We start from the raw sequence: 26,987 nt of genomic DNA, 5'->3' as shown, positions 1-26,987 counted from the left end.
CAGCAGCTCCTGCGACCACTGTGTCCCCCTGACACAGCAGATTGTGGCTTTTGGCACCCAGCTGCTTTGAGCAACCGGGGGAACAATAAAGCTGTTATGAATGAATTTTCATAACAGCTGTGATTGGCCCAGAGTTATCACATTGTACCTGGGCTAATTACAGTACCGCGTACCATGTGATAGCTGTGTAGATAGGCTTACCTATAGGTAAAAATCATGCATGGTAGGTCACAATGTTTAATTTACATTGTCCCTTCTATTTCTGTATATGGATGAACATACAAAATATATTAAAGATACATAATACATTTTTAAAGTGTCATACAAATACAGGGCTGTCTTTACTGCAGGGCAAATGGGGCAGCTGCCCAGGGCCCTGCCACCATTTAGGTGACAAAGCAGGAGTTTCCCCTTAAGCTTGTGCGCTGCCTGCAAATCGGCACTGAAAATCCCCAAACAGTCAGTCACAAGCAGTCGCAGCAGCAGTGGGAGAGCTGCATTTTCATGATCAAGGAGTGGGCCACAAGTGGGCAGGGCCTTGAGCTCCACTGACGCACTGGCCCTGCCCCTTGCAATGCATGCACAGTCACTGCTGCCTGTACAAGATCAGAGGAGCAGAGGCCTCGGTAGGAGGAGTCAGATCGCAGAGTGGAGTGCTATCAGAGTGATGGATGGTCAAGGGAAACTACCGTTGAGAATTAATCAGAGCTGAGCTGGCCAGGACAAGGTTGGTCTTTTTCCTCCTCCCCTGGCTCACCATGTGTAGAAAGCTTAAAACGCTGACCTGCAGTCTAGACCGAGGCTGTATTTTTTAATTACAGAGCACACAGCATTACTGTATTTACCTGCTTGATGGGCTTATTTTGGGCCTGGCAGGTATGTTTTGCCGGTGTCCTGCCATCATATAGTGTCCTGCCATCATATAGTGTCCTGCCATCACTGCGCTGGCGCAGTACGGAGCAGAAGAAGCTTTGGAAAATCTCCGAAGAAGAACAGCGCCTGCGCAGTACACAGTGGACACTATCCGATGGGGGACTGTATGATAGGACACCAGCCCACATTTGCGCAGGCACAGCAGCCCAATCATTTGAATGGGCTGCCATGCCTGCGTTTCCTGAAGAAAAAAAAAAGTGCATTCATCATCATGCAATAGGCTGCGCACACCTTTGCCCATCAAGCAGTGAAATACAGTACTGTCCATGCTGCACCATGTGACTTACCTGTTGTGCAGAAATGCAGGCAAGTCGCATGATGCTAAAACAGAATGGATTTCAAGGCCACTGCATTTTTAAAATGTTGCATGCACATTTCTCTGCAGGAAACGCAGTCCATTGATTTGGATTGGCTGCTGTGCCTGCGCAAATGTGGGCCACCAAAACCTACATGTGACAATAGCTGCAATATAATTGGGGTGCTGTGATGTGTAAAGGGGCACTATGACATGAAGGGGACGCCAATGTGGAAATGTATGCATTGTAATGGGGCGCTGTTATGTGACGAGGCTGCAATGTAATGGAGTGCTGTGACTTGAAAGGGAGCTGAGGACATTATGGTCCCATGTTTTTTTTTTCTTTTTAGATAATTCTATGTGCGCGTGTTTTTTTGAGATGTTGGGGTGAAGACCAAAATTGCAGGGGGCAAAAAAAGGTTTTGCACCCCCCCCCCCCCCCGCAATGTGGGCAGATGTCACACCTCTCCAGCCTGTGTTAGAATAGGAGGGCGATGCAACCCCCCCCCTTTCAATCCACAGACAAATATCCCACCCCCATTGTGGGTAGCAGGTTAGTGAGCATGGAGGAGAGGGGAGGAAGTGGGCTGCCATTTACCACTGTATATGCACCCACATGTGCGACTATAGTTACATGGGCTGCTCAGATGTAATAGGGAGGAACTGTTCAGCATAGAAACTCACTGAAAACTGAGCATGTGCAGAGTTGCCACCACAGCTGTAAAATCCCTAGCTGAAATGAGACATGAACATAAGGGTAGAGAGAGAGAGAGAGCAGGATCAACCAGGTTTTTTGTAGAAAACAGATCTCATGGGTGATGAGTGTGAACAGCATGTAATACACCATTTATTGATAGCTTTTTATGATGTGGGTCTCGTGACATTTTAATGCATATTTTTTCCTAAATGTGTGAAATTTTGCCTCACACTCCTTGGGTTCAGTGTATAGCCATACATAAATTCTCCACATGCCAAGAATAAGGAAACGTTACCAGGGATGATGGACATCCATTACAAAACGAGAGTTGCAGGACCTAGCAGTAGGAGAGACAACAGCAGTATCGAATAGTGTGGAACTGGACCCATGAATGCTGGAGGAAGGCACAGGAAGGGAGATAGTCCAGCATAATTTAAAGTAGCTTTAAAAGCCCATTCACACCTACATGCAGCTGCAGCATTGGTGGCAACGCACATGTAGGCGTGAATGGGCCCTTATAGTGCCCCATCACACTAAACTGCAGCACAACATGAAGGTGAACATAGGCATTGATGGCATCTTCCAATACATTTTACATAATGCGTTTTGCTGAAGGAAAATGGACAAGTGTGAGTAGATCATAGGAAAAAAAAAAAAAAAGTAGCCATATGCAATTGTTAGCAAATGTTCGCACAGCCAAATACAAACAGGTCACTCTAGGATTACCACATCCTTTAAGCCAAGACACATTACACAGGTTCTGAGGCCAATTTAATGCGGATAAGGCACCAAGTTTAATTATCTTAATCAGCCACAGAACGTATGTAAATAATGTGTCCCCTGGATTAAAGGGATGATGTGGTAACCCATCACACATTACAGGCCTCATGCACACCAGACATTTGCTTTTCTCTTCTGAACACCAGAACTAGCAGTAGAAAACTGCGCAACACACACAGTCAATTGGCCAGAATATTAGTTGCCACTGAAATGTATTAATGCTCAAATGCAATTAAAATGATTCTACTGGTTTGATGCATTTAGGCTCATTGAGCGTTTGCGCAAAAGCTCCTCGTCTGAACACAATTTTAGGTTATTTTTTCAGCCTGAAAACACAGGCTTTCACAAGCTAAGGGAAAAAAATAAAAGTAATGGCAAAAGCCTAAAAGTGACAGCAGGGCTGGTGCAGGGATTTTTGACTCCCTAGGCGAGACCTTATTTCGCCGCCCCCCCTGGCTCCACCCCCCTTTTTAATGAAGTACCCCCTGAAATGCTACCTCACCAGCACCCATCGATTAATGTTTGCTTGCTTCCATTAGTTTGGGAGTCGGGACACAGACAGTCCACCGCTGCTGCGACTGACACTATGTGTGAATGGAGCTGCTACTGCTGAGACTTAGTTGCTTGTTGCAGAGAGAAGAGAGTAGGAACACCAGTGGCCGGGCACCCTAGGCAGCTGCCTAGTGGTAGCATCTGCCCTAAGTGACAGTGTGCATGAGGCCATATTGTCCAATTGCCCATTACCTGTAAACTTTAGGGTGAGTCCAGACACTGTTGCTTGTGACAGGGCATTACTACAGGTTTTAGACACCCTTCACACTGAGGCAATTTTCAGGGATTTTAGCTCTAAAAAATAGCACTAGAAAACTGCCTCTCATGCCTCCCTAGCATGAAAGCCTGAGTGTTTTCACACTGGTGCAGTGCGCTTGCAGGGCGGGATTTAAAACAAAAAAGTCCTGCAAGCAGCATCTTTGGAAGCGCTGTATACAGCACTCCTACACCGCCCCTGCCCATTGGAACGAATAGGAAAATCTTCCAAAGCGCTGCAACACCAGCAATTTTAACCCCCTTCTTGGTGGGGGGGGGGGGGTTTAAACATGCCCGTGGCCAAAAAGCACTGCTTAAACAGCCTTACTTGGGCATCTTGGAAAGCCCACGTACATGACACAGCCACGATTTCTTCAAGTTTAGACATCACATACTTGCTTACTTTAGCAGACCCTGCCTTCGGGAGACTCATCCGGGCGCACCGTCAATCAACTGCCACAGGCGCCACCTGACGGTGGCCCCATCTCATTAACAAACCTGGTGTGATCACCTCTTTTCTCCCCCCCCTCCCTTCTTGTTCGTGGAGAACTTATTTTAGTTTTGTTTATAAAATTGTTGCACCCATGTGACACCTAGGTGATTTTTTTTCTGGGCTACCTGGCCGGTCTCCAGGTTATTGACCGTCCTAGGTACCTCTGATTTGTTTCACATGCATTTCAGAAAGGGAGTCATACCTGCATCTCTGCTGGAGAATGAGGCCATTACATGGGGGGGGGGGGGGGGGGGGGACCTGCGCCCTGCCTGCCCCACAGGGATCGAATATCCGGGGCAGGCAGGGCACCCTTCTGTTCGCGCAACACCTAAAGACACTACTCCCTATTGCTATGGTTGCCCATGTTACACTAACCCCTTGGTGTCCTTCAGCCCCCACCCTTTTCTCTCCACCCCCTCTCCTCTCTCCCAGGCCCCCCTTTTTTTGGCCATTTTGGCTATGTTGTAATGTTAAGCTGGTAACAAACTTTTTTTTTTTTTTTTTTTTTTTTTTTTTTAAATATACAAAAGGGGGGGGGGGGGGATTGGCTAAGCACCGCTAAAACTAGCAGTGCTTTACCGCTAGCGGACCCACCGCTCCAGCATGAAAGCAGCCTTACAGACTAGCTTGCAAGCCACAAACTGGGTTAAATTAAAGTGAATCAGACATCCAGCAAAGCAAACAAGGAAAATTATTTTGTAACTGAATATACACTTTTAAGTGGCTTATCTTAAAAACACAAAAAGCAGATTAGAGAAAACAAACAGCACTAATACCAAAATGGCTGCTAAATCTATATCACTCACCATCCTGACCCCTGAGAGAGGTGACCCAGGTTAGGCAGACTACCAGCACAAACCAGAGCCCCATATTGAATTCACTCCTCTCTCCCTCCTGCCTTGGGGAGATATAGACTCCTAAGACTGCATCAATTAGGATCAGCTGATCCATGATTAACTCTGTCATTAAAGCACACAGAACATGTCTGGAAAAGTATGCTTTGTGACTGACATGTAATGAAGCACTGAAAGATATCTATAAAATCTCTTTCCAGACCACAGCTAAACTGTTGCTTTTGGGCATGGTAGACTTCACACTTCTTAGTGAACATCTAATTTCTCTGTTTTGTTTATTTCATTTCATCTGAGACGGAAAGATAAAACTGATTGGTTGCTACGGGCAACAGCTAGCCAGTGTAGCTCTACTTTCTAAAAATCATCATTCCTGTGAAAAAGCATACACAGACTTCTCATGAAGCCGTTTACACCTCTGAATTTTAGATTTATGTTTTTTTTGTAAAACTTACTTCTTTTACATTTATATGTACAAATCATCGAAAAAGGCTCTAAGCCCAAATGTAATACTTAAAGTAGGCAAAACTTTTTTTTTTTTTTTTTTTTGGATAGAGTAAGGGAGGGGTTCCCGTAAGGCTTATTTTTGCCATCTTTGTGCCATTGTGGAGATTTCCCTTCACTTCCTGTCCCATAGCCAAACAGGAAGTGAGAGCAAATCCCTGCAAATTAAGGGAATCTCTTGGGAACCCCCAGATCACAAGAACTAGTGTCCCCATTGGAGGATTTCTCTTCTATTACTTTTCTGGGGACAATCCCAAATTTGTGTTTTTCTTTTACTTTCACTTTCAATGATAATAGTAAACAGGACAAATAGAGAGGATGAATCTCCCAATGGGCACAGACAGCGATGAAAACTGACAGGTGTTCTAATGCATCTCCACTCCATCCAAAATAAAGAAAAAAAAAGTTTTGCCTTTAGTTATACTTCAAAGTGTAGCCAAAGGGCTGCTGGGGATGGTGAAAATCAATTTAGGAGTTTGATCACACTTGCCTTTGGGGGGCAGTAAAAACCCACGTTTGCGGTACACTAGTGTGGAGTTCAAGAGGTTCAAGCCTCACTGCCTGTCAAAATGCTCTTTGAAGAATGAATCGAGCAGGGATCAATCTTCAGAGACCAAAGCTAATGTGAACAAGCTCTAATAGTCCATACTACACACAGCATTCAGGTAATCTTGGTGTTGCTCCAACAGCTTCTGCTCTGCACACTGATCACAGGAGATCACTTAGTAAGTACCACCACCTTATTTTTTTTTTATGAATAAGTGCTGGTTCACATTGATGCTACTTTGAAATTGCACTACTTCACTTGAAAGTAGCAAGGTCAGTGCGATTTCAGGTGCTACTTGGTAAACATCTGTGTGGCTTCATACACAGATGTCTATTGAAGTCGCACCTGAAATCGGCAAAAGTAATGCAGGAACTACTTTTGCAAATCGGTGCGGCATCGCAAAATCGGTGTCGCACCGATTGGAACAGGGCCATTGCCGCCAATAGGCTGCGATTTGATCTCTCAAATCACATGACAAATCGCTCCAATGTGAACCTAGGCTTAAAGGCATTCTCTGATTGGATGAAGTGGAGATTGTAATGTCATCCACCCCTTCTCTTCACCTTGTCCAATCAGAGAAATCCTTGTATTTAGGGAATAAAATACAAAATGTTCTCTGAGCAGCGGCACAACAAAGCATTTCAGTGTACACAGGGGAAGCACCTGGAAGATCACCACTATCAATGTATGTAGCCCTGACTACAACAGTGATTGTCAGCACCCCCAATGGCCTCTGGATATCACATTCACTAAATTATCAAAAGTATTGGGGCACCTCCTTTTACACGCACATGAACTTTAATGGCATCCCAGTCTTAGTCCGTAGAGTTCAATATTGAGTTGGCGCACCCTTTGCAGCTATAACAGCTTCAACTCTTCTAGGAAGGCTGTCCATGAGGTTTAGGAGTGTGTCTATGGGGATGTTTGATCCTTGATCAGTGCATTTGTAGAGTCTGGCACTGATGTGAACAAGAAGATCTGGCTCGCAGTCTCCACTCTAATTCATCCCAAAGGTGTTCTATTGAGTTGGGGTCCGGACTCTGTGCAGGCCAGTCAAGTTCCTCTACCCCAAACTCACTCATCCATGTCTTTTTGGACCTTGTTTGTGCACTGGTCCAAATTATTTGGTGGAGGGTATTATGGTATTACTGGTATTACAGTAACCGATGACAGCGTGAGAAAAAAAACTGATTACCGGCTTATGTCAGAGGGAGATCAGTCCCGAACACGGAGTGTCGCCGCCACCTGACCTGTGCCCACAGGTGCCTCCTGTCAGTGCCCACCAGTGCAAATCAGTGCTGCCCATCAGTGTCCACCAGTGCTATCTATCAATGGCCACCAGTTCCACCTACCAGTGCCGATCAGTGCTGGCAAACAGTGCCCATCAGTGCCTCATCATCAGTGCTGCCTATCAGTTTCATCTACCGGTTCCTTTCAGTGCCACCCATCAGTGCCACCTATCAGTGCCCACCAGTGTCACCTTATCGTGCCCATCAGTGCCCATCAGTGCACATCAATGAAGGAGAAAAATTACCTGTTTGCAAAATTTTATTACAAAATATGAAAAAGTTGGTGTTTTTTTTCAACATTTTTGGTCTTTTTTTGTTTGTTTAGCAAAAAATAAAAACCCCAGTAGTGATAAAATGCCATCAAAAGAAAGCTCTATTTGTGTGAAAAAAAAATGATAAAAATTTCATTTGGGTACAGAGTGTAGCATGACCGCGCAATTGTCATTCAAAATGCAACAGCACTGAAAGCTGAAAATTAGCCTGGACAGGAAGGGGGTTTAAATGCCCAGTAGACAAATGGTTAAAAGAGACGTTCAGATTTTTATTTTTTTTTAAGAATCATCTTACCTAGGTGGATGCAGCATTGGCTCATGCTACGCCTGTCCCCGGCTGGCTCTAAGACTGAGAACCGAGCGATCAAAAAAAATTGGATTTTTATATACAGCTTACCTGTAAAATCCTTTCCTTGAGAGTACATCACGGGACACAGGAGCTTCATTACATAGTGGGTTATATAGGCACCTCTGGTGATTGGACACTGGTTAACCCCCAATTAAGGAGAATTCCTCCCCTATATAACCCCTCCCATATGGGAGGCACCTCAGTTTTGTAGCAAAGCAATAGGAAACACGTAAAACCCAAGAGGGGCGGAAACTGTACACTCAAGAAAAGGATTTTACAGGTAAGCTGTATATAAAAATCATATTTTCTTGATCATACATCACGGGACACAGGAGCTTCATTACATAGTGGGATGTCCCAAAGCAATGCTCAGATTGAGGGGAGGGAGACACAGATCATAAATATAGACTGCCATGGACCCTCCGGTCCATGGACCTAAACTGCAGCCTGCAGTACACTGCGCCCGAAGGCGATATCCTCTTGCCCTCTGACATCCACCTGATAGAATCTGGTGAATGTGTGGACTGATGACCAAGTTACAGCCTTACAGATCTGAGCCAGGGAGGCCTGGTGATGCACTGCCCAAGAAGCACTTACAGCCCTAGTTGAGTGCACTTTCACTTGAAAAGGAGGGATCTTCCCTTTAACACTATAGGCCCGAGAAACAATCTGTCTAATCCACTTTGAGAGAGTGGATTTTGACGCCGCCTGGCCCTTCCTAGGGCCTTCCGGCAAAATAAATAAGCAATCAGTTTTCCTTATCTGAGCAGTTGCTTGAAGATATATACTGATTGCCCTAACCACATTCAAAGTGTGCAAAGATTCTTCTTCTGCGGACTGTGGGTCCGGAAAAAAGGATGGTAGGATTACGTCCTGATTCAAATGGAATCCTGAAACCACCTTAGGCAGAAAGGACCTGTTGGGACGCATGACCACCCAGTCCTTATGAATAATTAGATACGGCTCTTTGCTGGAGAGAGCTGCTAGTTCTGATACTCTTCTAGCCGTGGATATGGCTACCAAGAAAACCAATTTTTTTGTCAAAAGAACCAACGAAGCCTGATGCAAAGGTTCAAAAAAAATTCAGATCCCATGGGCATACCGGAGGTTTGACTGGCGGCCTTATCCGCATAGCCCCCTGGATGAAAGCCCGCACCAGGGAATGCGATGCAAGTGGCTTCTGAAAAAACACTGACAAGGCCGAAATCTGCACCTTGATAGTGCTTACGGCCAAATTCATTTCTAGGCCTGACTGGAGGAAGGCCAAGATCCTGCTAATGACATACTTTCTAGGATGCCATTCCCTGAGTTCATACCAGGAAACATATGCCCTCCAGATTTTGTAGTAAATAAGCCTGGAGGCCGGCTTCCTGGCATTGACCAGAGTAGAAAGGACTGGCCCCGAAAGCCCACGGTCTCTCAGAATGTGGGTCTCAGCAGCCAAACCGTCAAATTCAGACTGTGTAAAGCAGGATGGTAAATTGCACCCTGTGAGAGCAGATCTGGCCGGAGAGGGAGGATCCACGGTCTGCCTACTGCCAACTTCATGATCTCTGCGTACCACGGTCGCCTGGGCCAAGCCGGGGCTACCAAAAGAACCGACTTTGTCTCCCTCTTGACTCTTCCCAGGAACCGCGACAGAAGCACATAAATCAAATTGTACTGATCCCAGGGAACTGTCAGAGCATCCGACCCCTGAGCGAGTGTATCTCTTGTCCTTGACACGAATTTGTCCAGTTTTCTGTTGAACCTGGACGCAAACAGATCTATGTCTGGAGTACCCCACCTGCGACATATGTTCCAAAACACGTCTGGGTGCAGAGCCCATTCTCCTGGGCACAACTGCTGGCGGCTCAGAAAATCCGCCTGCCAATTTTCCACTCCTGGAATGAAGACTGCAGAAAGGCATGGAACATGCCTTTCTGCCCAGACAAGTATGCGATTCACCTCTTTTTGCGCAACCAGACTCCTGGTACCGCCCTAGTGATTGATATAGGCCACCGCTGTGGCATTGTCGGACTGAACCCGAACAGGGAGACCCCGTAGTCTGAAAGACCAGTTTATGAGAGCCATATAAACTGCCCGGATCTCCAAGACATTCTATGGGCAATAGCTTCTCGATCGCAGACCATTTCCCCTGCGAGCACGTCTCCTCCAACACTGCTTCCAGCCTGTCAGGCTGGCATCTGTCGTAATAATCTTCCATGGAAGAGGAAGAAAAGTTTTGCCTTTCAGCAAATTCTCAGTTAGTAACCACCAGACGAGACTCTTGAGTGTCCCTGGGGATAGACGCATAGGAAGATCCAAGGACTGGGGCTTCCTGTTCCAAGCCACAAGGATGCATCTTTGCAGAGGCCTTGAGCGGAACTGGGCAAATGGATTGGCCTCGAAGGAGGCGACCATTTTCCCTAACAGTCTCATGCACAACTGAATGGGGGAAGATCTTCTGCCCAGAATTAGGCGCACCAGATCCCCAATGGCCAAGGCTTTTGGCCTTGGTAGAAACACCTTGCCCTGAGCGGTGTCGATAACTATACCCAGGTATTCCAACCTGGTAGCAGGCTGTAGGGACGACTTTTCTAGGTTTATAATCCAACATAGGCGTTCCAGGTGTTCTAGCGTTCTGGTAACACTGTGGTTCAGGAGCGCTACTGTTTTCTCTATGAGAAGCAAATCGTCTAGATAAGCCATGACGGCTATACCCTGAGCTCTTAGGTTTGCCAAGAGAGGGTCCAGAATCTTTGTGAAGACTCGAGGGGCCGTAGCGAGCCCGAACGGCAAGGCCACAAATTGAAAATGGCGCTGCTCTACCGCGAACCTTAGATACTTTTGGTGTGTGGGAAAAATTGGCACATGGAGATATGCATCCTTGATGTCTATTGATGCCATAAACTCTCCCCCTTGCAGGGAGGAGACCACAGTGCGAACTGACTGCATTCGGAAGGACCGGATGCGCAAAAACCGGTTCAGATCCTTCAGATCCAGGATAGGTCTGACACTTCCATTTGGCTTTGGAACGGTGAAGAGATTCGAGTAAAACCCTGAACCCTGTTCTTTTGGGTCCACTTCTACTATCACCCCCTGGGATAGTAAGTGATCTAAGGCCAGAAATAGCGGTCTTTGCTTTACTGGGTCCCTGGGGATCCTTGACCTTAGAAAGCAAGAAGGTGGAATCTCCTGAAACTCCAGCTTGTAGCCCAGAGATACCGAAGAGACCACTCGGATCTCTTCCCGCCAGGCTTCCGCAAACTGCAGGAGCCTTCCCCCCACTCGGCCGAGCGGGGGTGCCTCTTCACAAGGAAGCTTTTGGGCTCTGCTTGGCAGGCTTTCGCCCCCAGGATTTCTTCTGCCCCTGGGCCCAGCCTTGAGCCTTTCCTGTAGAGGGGGGTTGAGAAGTCCGTCGCCACTGCTTAGAGCTTGATGCTCCGGGAGAGAGAGAACGCCTAAATGATGGACGTTTGCTCCTTTTAACTGGAAGGAGAGTAGATTTACCCCCTGAAATTTTTTGGACGAATTTGTCTAATTCTTCTCCAAACAAACGTTCCCCTTTAAACGGGAACCCAATCAAATGCTTCTTGCATGATAGCTCAGCTGCCCAATTCTTTAGCCATAGGGCCCTTCGCATGTGTACCAACAGGAGAGACAAATGAGATGCTTGTTGGACAGAATCCAAAATCGCATCAGTCATGAAATACAGAATTTGAGGTATTTCTGCATAATTCTCCACTTCCTCACTGGGAAGGAGGCCAAGCATCTGCTTAACCTGTTCTTTGAGGAACTGACACAACCCCACAGCTGCGACTGTAGGTTGCACTACAGCGCCAGTCATGGAAAAGGAGGCTTTTAATAATGTTTCCAGCTTCTTATCAGTTGGATCTTTAAATACCTGAGCATTATCCAAAGGACAGGTCAGGTTTCTATTCACGCAAAAAACAGCCGCATCGACAGATGGGACCCCCCATTTCTTGGTGAAACTTTCCTCCAGAGGATAAAGCATGGAAAACCTTTTAGGAGGAGCAAGCAGTTTATCGGGATGTCCCCAATCCTCATACAACAATTTATCCATTAAGGGATGAATTGGAAAGGCAGTCAGTGGGATTTTCCTGACTCCCAGGGAAGAAACCGTAGCGACCTCAGCAGCAGGCATTCTGAATGTGGTACGCACCAATTCAGTATAATATTGCACCTGTTTTCTGAGCGCCTGGGAGGAGGGGACTCTCTCCTCTTCCTCTGATTCATCCGACTGCTCAAGATCCCTGTCCCAAGATAGGGATCTCTCCTCATTGTCAGAAGTGTCATCTGAAAGAAGAATCTCAGCAGAGGGAGGGGATCTACCCCTTTTCCTGCTATCTTTCAGGGAAGCTGAAATAAAATTCATGATTCTCCCTTCAAAACCCTTCAATGTAGCCCTAAGGGAGTCCTCAGTGACGTATACTGGGGCTGAAATATTAGGAGAGGCTGCAAAACCTGACAGGGGCACTGACTCATCCTGTGAGGCTGGCTCCAGTCTTGCGGGGGGGGGATGGTAACCTACAGGCATTTTTAGAACTCCTAGACCTAGGCGGTGATTTACCAGTGCCCTTGTTACCTCCCCCTGAGACCCTCTTACGAGGAGACATATTCCTAAGCTACAAAGCAGAGGTACTAGTACAAAGTGCAATCACTGTTGTGCTTAAAGTCTCACAATAAATATATATGCTTAAACTGCACAACCTGATGCTGAGTAGGTGTCTTAGGTTTGCCTGGATCCAATCCCTTGGGATGCTTACTGCCCACAGCTCCTGTGTCTCCACTTACAGCCCCCTGACGCTCTGGGCTTTTTAAAACTGCTGCCTGGCGCTTGCGCAGTACAGCGCCATGCACACCGACATGCACAGCTCGCAACCACACTCCCCCCTCCTCCATTAGCATGGGAGCACGCTCGGCTCGTGTGCACGAGGACCGCCGGTATCCAGGGGGGAAGGGAATCGCCATCAGAGCTGCGTGGGACCACCAGACTAAGTGGGACCCTTGTATTACCTTCATTGTGGCAGAGATTGCAGTGGAGACGTGAGTCATCTGGGAGAACCAGGCTTCACTGAGCGTGTGTATCTGAAAGGCATGTAAGTATGCATCAGGCTGCTCTTACTCCCTCTAGTGGTGGAAACCAGGTAAGACATACAACTACTCAATGAAGAAATCCATAATATAATTTATATAGGATTAACTTCCCTTACTTGTCCTCGCCGCAGGAATTGCTGAAAACAGACAGATTCCAGCCTTCACCCATCATGGCGGGCAAAGTTGTGCCAACCTTCAGGTTTTTTTGGGGTTCCTTCTCAGTAGAACCTCCTACCTGGACCTTGTAAAAGATTCTGCCAGAAACTTTCGTGCCACTATGTAAATAGTACACCAAGTCTGGTTTCCCAGAGCCTAGTCTTCCAATAGGAGAGGACTTACAGGCAAAACCTTGTTTTCTTCAGATGACGAGGCCCGGGTACCATATCATCTTGGGAGTCAAAATATCGTCCCGAGATATGGATCCGGTTTGTTGTAGCCCTTAGGCCCCCGCAGGGACCTGCACAGAGATTTCTTCATAGCACATGTTTTACGTGACCAACCACCATAGACATTGGCGAAAAAACTGAGGTGCCTCCCATATGGGAGGGGTTATATAGGGGAGGAATTCTCCTTAATTGGGGGTTAACCAGTGTCCAATCACCAGAGGTGCCTATATAACCCACTATGTAATGAAGCTCCTGTGTCCCGTGATGTATGATCAAGAAAACGCTGATCGCTCGGTTCTCAGAGCTCAGTGAGCAGAGATCTGGTGACTGTCAGTCACTGCTGCGACCTTTCCCCAGCCTGTACCGGCTCTGTGATGTAATCTGACAGCGGGATTCAGCACGCTGTCTGCTGAAAACTGGTCCCAGTAGTGCAGAATGAACTGCACTCCTGTGATACACAGGAGGAGTACAGCCAAACGAGCTTTGGCTGCACTTCTCCTTCAAAGGGGCACAATGAAAATAAACTTTATAAATAAAGCCTTTACAAGCTTGAGACTTATGCATTGCTCCCTATTGAACATGAAACCACACAGAAGGTCATGTGCCATCACAGAGAAATTAGGCCTATAATCTTAGCTTCCTTAACAACAAGCATTATTATCATTCATGTTAATATTTTTTGCCTGTTTTAAGAGGGAGTCATCGAAGCACACTTGTGTTTTGTCCATTTAGGTCAAAGCAGCTGGTTTGCTGTAATATCAATCTCCCCCAAAGCAAAACTAAAAGCCAAAGGAACCCAGTACCTCTGAGTACAGAGGAGCATTTTGCTATGTTGCTCAGGGAGTCCAACATTTTAAAGTCTTTTGTTTGCCTTAATGCATTTTATGTATTAAGGTATAAAACGCCCCCCACTACCTGTTTTTTCCACCCCATCTCTAAACACCTACCTGACTCCTCAACCCGATCCAGCACTGTCCCATCTGCAGACCCACTTTCTTCCTTTTCTCACAGGCAACACAGGCAACAGCGAGAGCCATAGGTTCCTGCTGTTGTCAGTCAAATCCTGCGAGGAGGCAGCAGGGGGTGTGGCCAAGCTGTACTGTGTGTGTCTATGGATGCACACAGCCCAGCTCAGGAGCATGTGTGCACAGGAGCCCCTTCATCCCTTGTTTTAATAGAAAAACCTAAAAACTAAACTTAGGCTTTAAAGTGGTTCTAAAGGCTCATGCATGAAATTCTATGCATGAAAGTAAATCATCCTTCTCTGTGCAGCAGCCCCCCTAATACTTACCATCGCTGCGATCCAGCAATGTGCAAGAGAGCCTCGGCTGCTGAGACAGTAGCAGGACTGGCTGTTAATCACAGCCAGCAAGCCCATGAGGAGGGGGGTGGGGCCGAGCAGTGGCTCTGTGTGTGAATGGAAGCTGCTTGCTCAGGGGACACTCGGCAGGAGGGAGGGGGCGCCAGGGACCTGAGAAGAGGAGGATCAGGGTTGCTCTGTGCAAAACCAGTACGACATGTTTGTTATTTTAAAAAAAAATGCCTTTAATATCAGGGTGGACATACAGTAGGTGGCCTGGTAAGCATAAGCAATTCTACAAATTCAAGTGTTGTTGGTAATAAACTTGAGGTGTCAAAAACAATCCCTGGTCACTGGTGCTTAAGTAGAGATTTTCTGGCTTGCTGTTCTGAATTAGTCATTGGTTGTTAAGGAAGCAGTGGCCCCCACTCCTAAACAACCAATAATTTCCGACTTTTTTTTTAAAATGGCAGGGGCGCTCCTACAGCGGCTCAAAGATACGGCTTGCAGGACTTTTTTTTGGCGCTCCAGTGTGAAAGCACTCGCGATTTCACACTGGAGTGAGAGGAGAGGCTCTTTACAGGCGCTATGCAGGCGCTATTTTTTTTTTCATTGTGAAAGCAGCCTTACAACAGACATTTGGGGAGAGCTGACACCATTTCTTATAATTACAGTCCAGAAGTAGGCAGATGTTAAGTGTTGGGCTGGACTGAGCTTGGGTGTTTATTGGAAGTGCAGCTACCTTTTAAATGTTCGCCATATATAGGCAATATAAGAAAATGAAGAGAAGCCAACCAAACAAAATGATACCACATCCCAAAAATTGAATTTAAAAAAAGGAGCAAAGGGAGAGGTAACCAACCTCAACGGGACTTTTAACGGTATCAAACATTACATATATTGACAAAAGTCAGATAGCAATCACTCAAAAAGATTTTTTTAAGAGAAAAAATTGTTTTTTCAAAAAGAATTTATTATACAAAAAATATCAATTTTTTTTGCTAAAACAGCACAATAAATACATATATATATCCATACAATACATTAGGATCAGGAAGAATCAATAGTGAACTCAGTCAATGTAGTAAGATGCTCGACATGTTTCACTCATAGACGAGTTTCTTCAGGAGCTTTGAGTATCATTGACAAGTGTAAAACTGCATGGATAAACACATACAAAAAATGATGATTAAATAATACATGTGCCATTATTTACAATAAGCTTATGGAAAGAAACAAATAATTTAATCTGATTGCTGCAATAAATATTGATATGTACATAGATTAAATATATGGGGGGGCAAAGCATTAGGGTCGTTCAACAATCTAGGAGACTGAGGGATCATACACTCACCTACTGTGTGTTCACACAACTAAATCAAATTGATCACGTATTGCAATAAAGTATGAAGAGCCTCAATGAAAAATAGGGAGGGAGACATCCAGGCTGTAGAAGCTTGCAAGGAGGTGCTTCAAATAGCAGTTTACATGTATACTATTGAAAAAGAAGAAAGAATTCCAATGTGAATTGGAAAATCTTATATATTGGCTCCAAAGAATCGCTCTGATTTTGCGACTTCTGAAAGAAGCTGCATGGATTAAAATTAAATTTAAGTTTAAATTCAGAATCAATTACCTGATAAGATCCACATTAGAGAGCCTGAATCCATATTTAAGGATCAGGAGCTGCCATAGATAGATCACGATATCCAGGATAAACAGGGAAGATATCCTCCTAGCCACTTTAATACAGAGTAGGAATGGGCTTTATATTCCCATAGGGCTATTGAGTCTGGTGTGCATAAAGAAAGGAAACAGACCAGCAAACAATAACCAAGAATTAGTTGCAATATGTTGCTGAGTAAATATTCAATATCGAGAGTAAAGATTGAGCTGAACATCAGAGGGAAAACACCAACATACCTGATAGCACAGACAAAAGAATCTTGCAAGTACACAGTCCTCCACTGAGTGAATGAAAGGCAGACAAATGCTGCCTTATAAAGCCCTCCTCCCAACACGGCGGCGTCTGGGAACGCCCCCGGTGGGCGGGCAGAGATATCTCCACACTGAGTCTCTGAGAAAGCCGAGGGGTATGCCGCGCATGCGCGCCGTGACGTAAACCGTCGTCACCCGCGCATAGCGGCCATTTTGGAAAATCCAGATTGCCACCCACAGTGCTGGCAAAACGGAAACTTCCCAAAATGCACCTACCTGCATCTGTGTAAAGCCATAAACACAGGATATGACAAATACGCTGGGGGAATCCATAGTAAACTGTGCATAGATTAGAATGGAAGGGCAGTAAGGAGAGAACCGGTAATGAGAATGTAACATCGCTTAACTCTGATACTAACATCAGTGGAAAGGAACAGTGCCGGTATTCAACCAATCTGCTCATAAATATATCGCATCGAAGGATATAAATCAACCTTCATTGAGGAGCAAACAAATCTGCTTCTATATGGAGGGGAGATAATCCTATCATATAAGGCATATATAGCCAACAGAGTGCTGAGAAGAAAGGGGACTTACATAAATACAGCCGCGCTCCAGTGGATCAATTAATGCGAGACTGTAATAAGGCCCGGGGCGCCCGTACAAGCTTCAGTCCAGAGGTGTCCCACCCCATTGCTCTTAAAGTTGTGGTTTAGAGGTTTTCTTTCAAAGATAGAATATACGGCTAAACACATTATAGCCAAAATGAAAAAAATTTATATATTATATTTTTTTATTTTTAATAGGAGGTTATAGCGAGGTGAGTATATATAGATGCCCCAGTCTCCTGAATAATCGACCAATCAAACATATAGATCAACACATAAGTGCGCAGTGCCCATCTATTCAATAGAAAAAAGAAAAAAGAATTGAAAAAGAAAACAGAAAGGGAAATAGAAAGAGAATAAGGTGTTAAAAAAGGGGAATAAGAGAAAGGTTGTAGTATAGTCCTCAGAGAAAAGGTTTATAGCTCAACGAGTCATTTAAACCAGGGGCGCAGGTGGCCCCTAAGGTGTAAATCCATCGAGCCTCTTTTTGTAAGAGTATACGGTCATAGTTGCCACCCCTCTCACCTGGGGGATAAGATTCCAGTGCAAAGAAATGCATGCAAGTCTCGTCAAATGCATGGAAGAGACCCATATGCCTGCTAATTGGTGTCTCCATTTTTTTGGCACGAACAAGAGATACATGGTCCCTGATTCGGCAAAAAAAGGGGCGTTTGGTCTTACCTACATAGTAGGCCCCACAGTTGCACATCATAAGGTATACAATACCGATCGACTGGCAAGTTGCTGAAAATTTTGGTTTGTAGACTTGACCATTAGGCAGCAATATATGCCTGGAAGCAAATAAGAAACGGCAGTAATTGCACCTATGACAGGGCCTACTGCCAGTGTCCTTATTTTTTGTTGTCTTAGCTACCGGAGTATAGTGACTCCGGACCAGCTTGTCGCGAAGTGATTGAGACCGTCTGTATGTAATACATATACAATACGTGATGTTCTAAACAAATATTGGTACCTGCTGCGTGCAGATCCCAAAATATGTAAGTTTGTTGGGGATGGCCCATCTATTACATACAGACGGTCTCAATCACTTCACGACAAGCTGGTCCGGAGTCACTATACTCCGGTAGCTAAGACAACAAAAAATAAGGACACTGGCAGTAGGCCCTGTCATAGGTGCAATTACTGCCGTTTCTTATTTGCTTCCAGGCATATATTGCTGCCTAATGGTCAAGTCTACAAACCAAAATTTTCAGCAACTTGCCAGTCGATCGGTATTGTATACCTTATGATGTGCAACTGTGGGGCCTACTATGTAGGTAAGACCAAACGCCCCTTTTTTTGCCGAATCAGGGACCATGTATCTCTTGTTCGTGCCAAAAAAATGGAGACACCAATTAGCAGGCATATGGGTCTCTTCCATGCATTTGACGAGACTTGCATGCATTTCTTTGCACTGGAATCTTATCCCCCAGGTGAGAGGGGTGGCAACTATGACCGTATACTCTTACAAAAAGAGGCTCGATGGATTTACACCTTAGGGGCCACCTGCGCCCCTGGTTTAAATGACTCGTTGAGCTATAAACCTTTTCTCTGAGGACTATACTACAACCTTTCTCTTATTCCCCTTTTTTAACACCTTATTCTCTTTCTATTTCCCTTTCTGTTTTCTTTTTCAATTCTTTTTTCTTTTTTCTATTGAATAGATGGGCACTGCGCACTTATGTGTTGATCCATATGTTTGATTGGTCGATTATTCAGGAGACTGGGGCATCTATATATACTCACCTCGCTATAACCTCCTATTAAAAATAAAAAAATATAATATATACATTTTTTTCATTTTGGCTATAATGTGTTTAGCCGTATATTCTATCTTTGAAAGAAAACCTCTAAACCACAACTTTAAGAGCAATGGGGTGGGACACCTCTGGACTGAAGCTTGTACGGACGCCCCGGGCCTTATTACAGTCTCGCATTAATTGATCCACTGGAGCGCGGCTGTATTTATGTAAGTCCCCTTTCTTCTCAGCACTCTGTTGGCTATATATGCCTTATATGATAGGATTATCTCCCCTCCATATAGAAGCAGTTTTGTTTGCTCCTCAATGAAGGTTGATTTATATCCTTCGCTGCGATATATTTATGAGCAGATTGGTTGAATACCGGCACTGTTCCTTTCCACTGATGTTAGTATCAGAGTTAAGCGATGTTACATTCTCATTACCGGTTCTCTCCTTACTGCCCTTCCATTCTAATCTATGCACAGTTTACTATGGATTCCCCCAGCGTATTTGTCATATCCTGTGTTTATGGCTTTACACAGATGCAGGTAGGTGCATTTTGGGAAGTTTCCGTTTTGCCAGCACTGTGGGTGGCAATCTGGATTTTCCAAAATGGCCGCTATGCGTGGGTGACGACGGTTTACGTCATGGCGCGCATGCGCGGCACACCCCTCGGCTTTCTCCGAGACTCAGTGTGGAGATATCTCTGCCCGCCCACCGGGGGCGTTCCCAGACGCCGCCGTGTTGGGAGCAGGGCTTTATAAGGCAGCATTTGTCTGCCTTTCATTCACTCAGTGGAGGACTGTGTACTTGCAAGATTCTTTTGTCTGTGCTATCAGGTATGTTGGTGTTTTCCCTCTGATGTTCAGCTCAATCTTTACTCTTGATATTGAATATTTACTCAGCAACATATTGCAACTAATTCTTGGTTATTGTTTGCTGGTCTGTTTCCTTTCTTTATGCACACCAGACTCGATAGCCCTATGGGAATATAAAGCCCATTCCTACTCTGTATTAAAGTGGCTAGGAGGATATCTTCCCTGTTTATCCTGGATATCGTGATCTATCTATGGCAGCTCCTGATCCTTAAATATGGATTCAGGCTCTCTAATGTGGATCTTATCAGGTAATTGATTCTGAATTTAAACTTAAATTTAATTTTAATCCATGCAGCTTCTTTCAGAAGTCGTAAAATCAGAGCGATTCTTTGGAGCCAATATATAAGATTTTCCAATTCACATTGGAATTCTTTCTTCTTTTTCAATAGTATACATGTAAACTGCTATTTGAAGCACCTCCTTGCAAGCTTCTACAGCCTGGATGTCTCCCTCCCTATTTTTCATTGAGGCTCTTCATACTTTATTGCAATATGTGATCAATTTGATTTAGTTGTGTGAACACACAGTAGGTGAGTGTATGATCCCTCAGTCTCCTAGATTGTTGAACGACCCTAATGCTTTGCCCCCCCATATATTTAATCTATGTACATATCAATATTTATTGCAGCAATCAGATTAAATTATTTGTTTCTTTCCATAAGCTTATTGTAAATAATGGCACATGTATTATTTAATCATCATTTTTTGTATGTGTTTATCCATGCAGTTTTACACTTGTCAATGATACTCAAAGCTCCTGAAGAAACTCGTCTATGAGTGAAACATGTCAAGCATCTTACTACATTGACTGAGTTCACTATTGATTCTTCCTGATCCTAATGTATTGTATGGATATATATATGTATTTATTGTGCTGTTTTAGCAAAAAAATTTGATATTTTTTGTATAATAAATTCTTTTTGAAAAAACTATTTTTTCTCTTAAAAAAATCTTTTTGAGTGATTGCTATCTGACTTTTGTCAATATATGTAATGTTTGATACCGTTAAAAGTCCCGTTGAGGTTGGTTACTTCTCCCTTTGCTCCTTTTTTTAAACATATATAGGCAATGTGTAAATACCAATTATCTAGAACAGGTGGATAGTAAACATTATGAAGTCAGCAAATCTTTCCTTTTTAATACCATTAACTGGCTCACTGAATTCAAGAGTCAGTTTAAAGCAGTTGAAAATCAGAGTCCAAAGGTCTGTGACAGAATATAGGAATATAACGTGGATACACAATGGACAGAGAATAGATGTGCAAAGAGCCTTGTCATCCTGTGAATGCCACTGTTTTTAAATTCTGAAAGTACTGCAATATACAATAAGAGGGAGGGAGTATTAGAAAGCCACAATAAAAGCTTATCAATAAGCTTAATCATGCAAAAAAACAAACAAACAAACAAACAAACAAAAAAAAACCTAGGCTAGATTCACATCTATGTGAATTCTTGCAGAAATACACAATTTAACATGTTCTACATTAATGTAGGTGAACTCATGCTCATAACAATGCAAGGTATACATTGTGTTCAATGTGCTGCAAGCCACAACCCCTCAACCACCAAAACCCCCAACACCCTAAATAAAACTCCAATACACAGATAATGGCATGAAATGGCAGCGGCTCTATTTATCGGTTTACCAGGAATCCATAGACATAATATTGTCAATAATTTTTATTAATCAAAAACCATGAAATATTTACCAATACCACAAATTATGCCCAGCAATTTATTACCAGAAAAAATGCCACCAGCCGACACTAGTTCGCAGAACAAGTTCGGACTAACCCAAACCCGTGGCCATTTCAATGCAAGACTGTAATCCCAGATTGAATATGTCAAGCCCGACTTCAGATAAATGCACCCCTTCTTGGCAATACAATCCTGCAATACCTCCATCATGGTCAACGTGCCTGTAAGAAAAACCATCCAACATAGGCAAATATTTCTCCATCGCCCTATTTATCCTTTCTCATTTTTTCCATGACCTGGCATTGAGGAGAATAAAGGCAAGACAGGCGTGGCACAATCTCTGAAAAAATAATAGTAGTCGTCGAAGAAGTCAGTTTAAATCTACATAAATAATTTTTCTTAGTAAATAACCTAGCGTTCTTATCCTCCCTAAATCATTACTACCCATATGTATAATCCACACAGAAGGGCAAGGCCAGCTGTGATACAATCTGGATAGCAATAAATCAAGTTGTCACAACTGGAGACTCCGCACACCCTTCCACACACCATGAACAAAGTCAAATTCTCTGAATAAGTTTGATGAGCCGCTCTCTTGCGCACCCAGAAAACATAGGAGTGCCCCAGGATCCATACATAATGTGAACCACTTGGGATATTAAAGAAAAAGATTAGGATAAACATAAACCTGATAGCGCTTGGAGTCCCACCTACCTAGAGCTCTGCTATCAGCCTCCGACCTACCTCTCCCGGCGGCTTGAGATGCAGCACCAATCCTAAAAGAATGGGGTGTAAATTTATAACCCTGCAAACCCAGCAAGTGTAAAAATTTCTTGAATACAAAATCAAATTGATATCTAGTTAGCAGAAGACCGTCAGTATGGAACAGTAAATGCCCCTCACCCAGCGGGCGTATAGAAAGATATTGCTGAACCATCCCTACCAGGCAAACACTAAGGTCCTCATCAGCAGGAATAGCAAGCCAATAAACTCTGACTAGCTGATCCGTCTTGGATCGCTGAATGATAACTTTAAGCACCGACTTCCCTAACGTGACCTGATCCAGGTGTACACCCTCCAGACTGCTTTTGTTGGGCGGGACCAGCTGCAAAAGCCTAAACGCCCCAAAGAATGCCAGTATAAAGGCCGTTCTGAACAGGGCTGCCTAAAATTCTGACCCACAGATACTCTCAGTCACCCCACACAACTGCGATAGCATTACCCGTGATATGGGCCTCCTACCATCCGGCACATAATGAGTCCGTCTATATCACTTTAATGCTTGTTTCACCGCAAAAAAAACCATACCGCCCGGGAGCTTCCGGAGCTTAAAGAAAAAGGATATACCAGCCAGTATTTTCACTATGTGAGTACACGAAAAACGCAACAACATCAACGATGATAGAAAAGCCAATATGCCACTTTCCGAAGGGGCCTCTAGACACAAACCAGTAATCTTGGCAAAGTTAGTGAACCCATCTGTGCCAGGCAGACACATAGTCTGCCCAATTACCAGCTTTAGGCAGACTTGTCCCAACTTACAATAAATAAAAGAAGGGCATTAAAACCCTGAACCCTGAAGGAATGGAGTATGTTCAGTTTGCAAAAGTGAATTTTCACTTAGCTCAGTGGATGAGGGGATGCTAAAGTGATAATTCATTTTCAAAGAAGACCCAATCACCTGCAGGGAAAACTAAAAAAAAAACAAGATTTATGCTCCAAAAATTGATGATTGTCAGCACAGCTTTACCTAATGTATGAAGCTAAACCAGTCCATAGAAGATTGCCTTTTTTTTTTCCCTCAACCAATTTTCAGACTACACTGTTCAATGCTGCTGGCTATAGCTGATCGCATAAATTCAAAAGGGTGGTCGCACAGTAGATCAACTTCTGTACAACAACCCATACATCAAAATCCGACAGTTCCCTGGTGAACCAGCTGAATTTCAATCTATACATGGCAATACATATTTAGTCTAGGTACATATCTATGCGTTTGCGGTTGATGCATTCTTAAGGCACGTTTTGCGTTTTTAAACCCGCGTTTTTGATGTGTTTTTACATGCAGTTTTCATGCATTTTGTGGTTTTTTTTCCCCTTTAAAAACACTGTATATAGCTGGCTGCTAATGAGCGGGTTGGGAAGCCAGCCGCCGCATCCTTAACAGCAGATTAGACATCAGCTGTCAGCGGGGTTCCCCATTGACAACTGAATGTAAAAAAAAGAATTTGCCGGCTAAAAAATGGGGTCCCCTTATGCCAAAATATTTTAAAAGATGGCGTGAGGTCCTCCCCTAAATCCATACCAGACCCTCATCCGAACATGCAGCCCAGCAGGTCAGAAAAGGGTGGGGACGACAAGCTCTTGGGGGGCTTATCAGAATCTCCCATGTTGATGGGGACAAAAGCCTTTTCCCAACAACAGTGGGCTGTGTTTGTGGGGGTCTACAGGTGGGGGGCTTATCAGAATCTGGAAGCCCCCTTTAACAAGGGGGTTCCCAGATCCTGTCCCCCCTATGTGAATGAGTATGGGGTACATGGGACCCCTACTCATTCACCCAAAAAATTTCACATAGAAAAAAAACACAAAGAGAAGTTTTGACAATTCCTTTATTAAAAATCAAAAAAGAATCTTCCTAGATGTAGATCCTTCGTCAATCACGCCGCACTGCCGAACCCAAAAAAAACATTTCAGCACTCGTCAAAGGCTAACCACCGACTGCCTGCTCCTCAGTCTGACAGTTCTTAAATTGGTTACTGGCGGGGTCACCTGGTGATGTCAACCAGTGGACCCGCCTCCTTGTGATGTCACCATCCCGGCATGCACCGGGTGGTGACGTCACAAGGGGGCAAATGTCTTCTAAAAACATTGAAATCACCAAGATTGCTTAGCAATTGTTTTTTTTTCTGCCTGAAATAGTAATTTAAGCACTTACGGACCGCCGCACGTTATATACGTCCTAAGTTTGAAGAGGAATATCGTTGTTATGGCAGCAGCAAACTGCCATAACCCCCGGTATCCTCTTCTTCGGCCAGCGGTCCACTTTCCGATAAGAGTGCTCTCTGCAGCAGATTCGCCACAAGACCACTTTTATCGGCGGTGGGAGAGGGCCCCCCTCCTGCCGTGCTCCGGTGCCCTCCACCGCTTACCGGAGCCGTCGGCAGCATTGGAGGCGATCGAATGTTTCCCCTTGCTTGATATGGAGACGAGTGAGGGGATCTACATAATATTAAAGGGCGGAAGCAATGTCATAGCTCTTAAAGGGACATTTAAAAAAACTTAAATTGTAACCACTTCAATACCAGGCACTTAGACACCTTCCTGCCCAAGCCAATTTTCAGCTTTCAGCGCTGTTGCAATCTGAATGACAATTGCGCGGTCAAGCTATGCTGTACCCAAACAAAATTTTTTATCATTTTGTTCCCACAAATAGAGCTTTCTTTTGGTGGTATTTGATCACCTCTGCGGTTTGTATTTTTTACGCAACAAATAAAAAAAGACTGAAAATTTTGAAAAAAAACAAGTTTTTCTTTGTTTCTGTTAAGAATGTTTGTAAATAAGTAGGTTTTCTTCTGCAATGATGGTCACTGATATGGCTGCACTGACGGGCACTGATAAGGTGGCACTGATGGGCACTGATGAGGTGGCACCATGAGGTGGCACTGATGAGGTCACACTGACGGGCACTGATGATCACTGATAGGTGGCACTGATGGGTACTGATGGGCACTGATAGGTGGCACTGGTATGCGGCGTTGATGGGCACTCATAGGCGATACTGATAGGCATGTGTAGGCGGCACTGATGGACACTCATAGGCGGCACTGATGGGTACTTATGGGTGGCACAGATGGGCACTGATGGGCATGGATGGGCACTGATAGGTGGCACTGATGGACACTGTTTGATGGCACTGATGACACTGATGGGGAGCATTGCTGGGCATCATATGTTATATAATGGTGCCAGTCAGTGCCCATTTGTGGGCACTGATTGGCATAGATTGAGCAGGATTTGCACATGTGGATGACCATGGGGTACGTACCTGGCTATCCGCATGTTGCCCCCTTTCCTGGTGGTCCTGGTGGCTCTCCTGGTGCTCTAGTCTGGGCATCCAAGGGGGGGGGGCTGCGCTGATAAATAATCAGCGCAGACCCCCCCCCCCCCCGTCAGGAGAGCCGCTGATCGCCGGTCAGACGTGAGTGGGGAAAAGCCAATCAACGGCTTTTCCTGTTGACATTGTGACATCGTGATCAGCTGTAATGACGTGGTAAAGAGCCTCCACACGGGCGCGTGGCAGCTGTTATCCTGAAGGACGTCATATGACGCCCAGTCAGGATAACAGAACCACTTCCTGGACATCAATCTGCTATTGACCGGGCGAGAAGTAATTAAATTATTATTTTTTATTGCATTTTAATTGCATTTCCCATATTTAAGAGGTCATGCTTTTTTTCTATTACAGGGGATGTATACAATCCTTGTAATAGGAATAAAAGTGACACAATTTTTTTTTAAAAGAACAGTGTAAAAATAAAAAATAAAAGATAAAATAAATAAGAACATTTTTTTTTTTAAACGCGCCCAGTCCCACCAAACTCGCGTACAGAAGTGAATGCATTCGTGAGTATCGCCCACTAATGAAAATGGTGTTCAAACCACACATGTGAGGTATCACCGCTATCTTTCTAGCCCTAGACCTCCTCTGTAACTCAAAACATGCAAACTGTCAAATTTTTTAAACGTTGCCTATGGAGATTTTTAAAGGTAAAGGTTTGTTGCCAATTCCATGAGCGGTCACAATTTTGAAGCGTGACATGTTGGGTATCAATTTACTCGGCGTAACATTATCTTTCACAATATTAAAAAAAAAATTGGACTAACTTTACTGATGTCTTATTTTAATTCAAAAAAGTGTATTTTTTCCAAAAAAAGTGTGCTTGTAAGACGGCTGCGCAGATACGGTGTGACAGAAAGTATTGCAACGACCGCCATTTTATTCTCTAGGGTTTTAGAATTTTTTTTATAATGTTTGGGGGTTATAAGTAATTTTCTAGCAAAACAAAATGTTTTTGACTTGTAAACAACAAATCTCAAAAAGAGGCTCGGTCCTTAAGTGGTTAACCTGTGAAAGACCTTGTACGCTTTATTTGCTAAGATGTATGAGCTATTTTACCTTTTCTTTATGTTATCACATAATAATGTTTACCTAGAAATGTTCACTTCAGAAACATAATCATTGTTTAAGTATGTGATCTTTATTTTTCCACATGAAATGACAATTTAAGTGCTGAAAATCCATATCCTCTCATAAATTGTTAGTTTATCTTATGAAGTATAATTTTTTTCACTGCTTCAAAGGACTCTGGCCTCTTAGTAGAAACATATTGAAACTGTAATGGCGCGTACACACGACCACTTTTTCCGTCAGAATAAACTTTGACGGTTTTTCTGACAGAGTTCCGACGGAGTTCCACTGAAATGGACTTGCGTATACACAATCACACCAAAGTCCGTTCA

The 26,987-nt window shown here is 44.2% G+C and overlaps 1 protein-coding gene across 1 annotated transcript in view; it reads right to left on the bottom strand.

Moving 5' to 3' along the window:
* Positions 1-4,921, bottom strand: part of LOC143940144 (zona pellucida sperm-binding protein 3-like) — a 33,365-nt gene extending 28,444 nt beyond the window's left edge. The window contains exon 1 of the mRNA XM_077461234.1: positions 4,812-4,921. Within this exon, the coding sequence (XP_077317360.1) occupies positions 4,812-4,875 (64 nt within the window). The 5' untranslated portion in view covers positions 4,876-4,921. The remainder of the gene's footprint in view (positions 1-4,811) is intronic.
* Between the last annotated feature and the right edge of the window lie 22,066 nt (positions 4,922-26,987).

Source organism: Lithobates pipiens, unplaced genomic scaffold, assembly GCF_037356315.1.
Source record: "Lithobates pipiens isolate NorthernLeopardFrog02 unplaced genomic scaffold, aLitPip1_a1.2 Scaffold_3, whole genome shotgun sequence".
NCBI lineage: Eukaryota > Metazoa > Chordata > Amphibia > Anura > Ranidae > Lithobates > Lithobates pipiens.
This window is presented reverse-complemented; position numbering and strand designations above follow the sequence as displayed.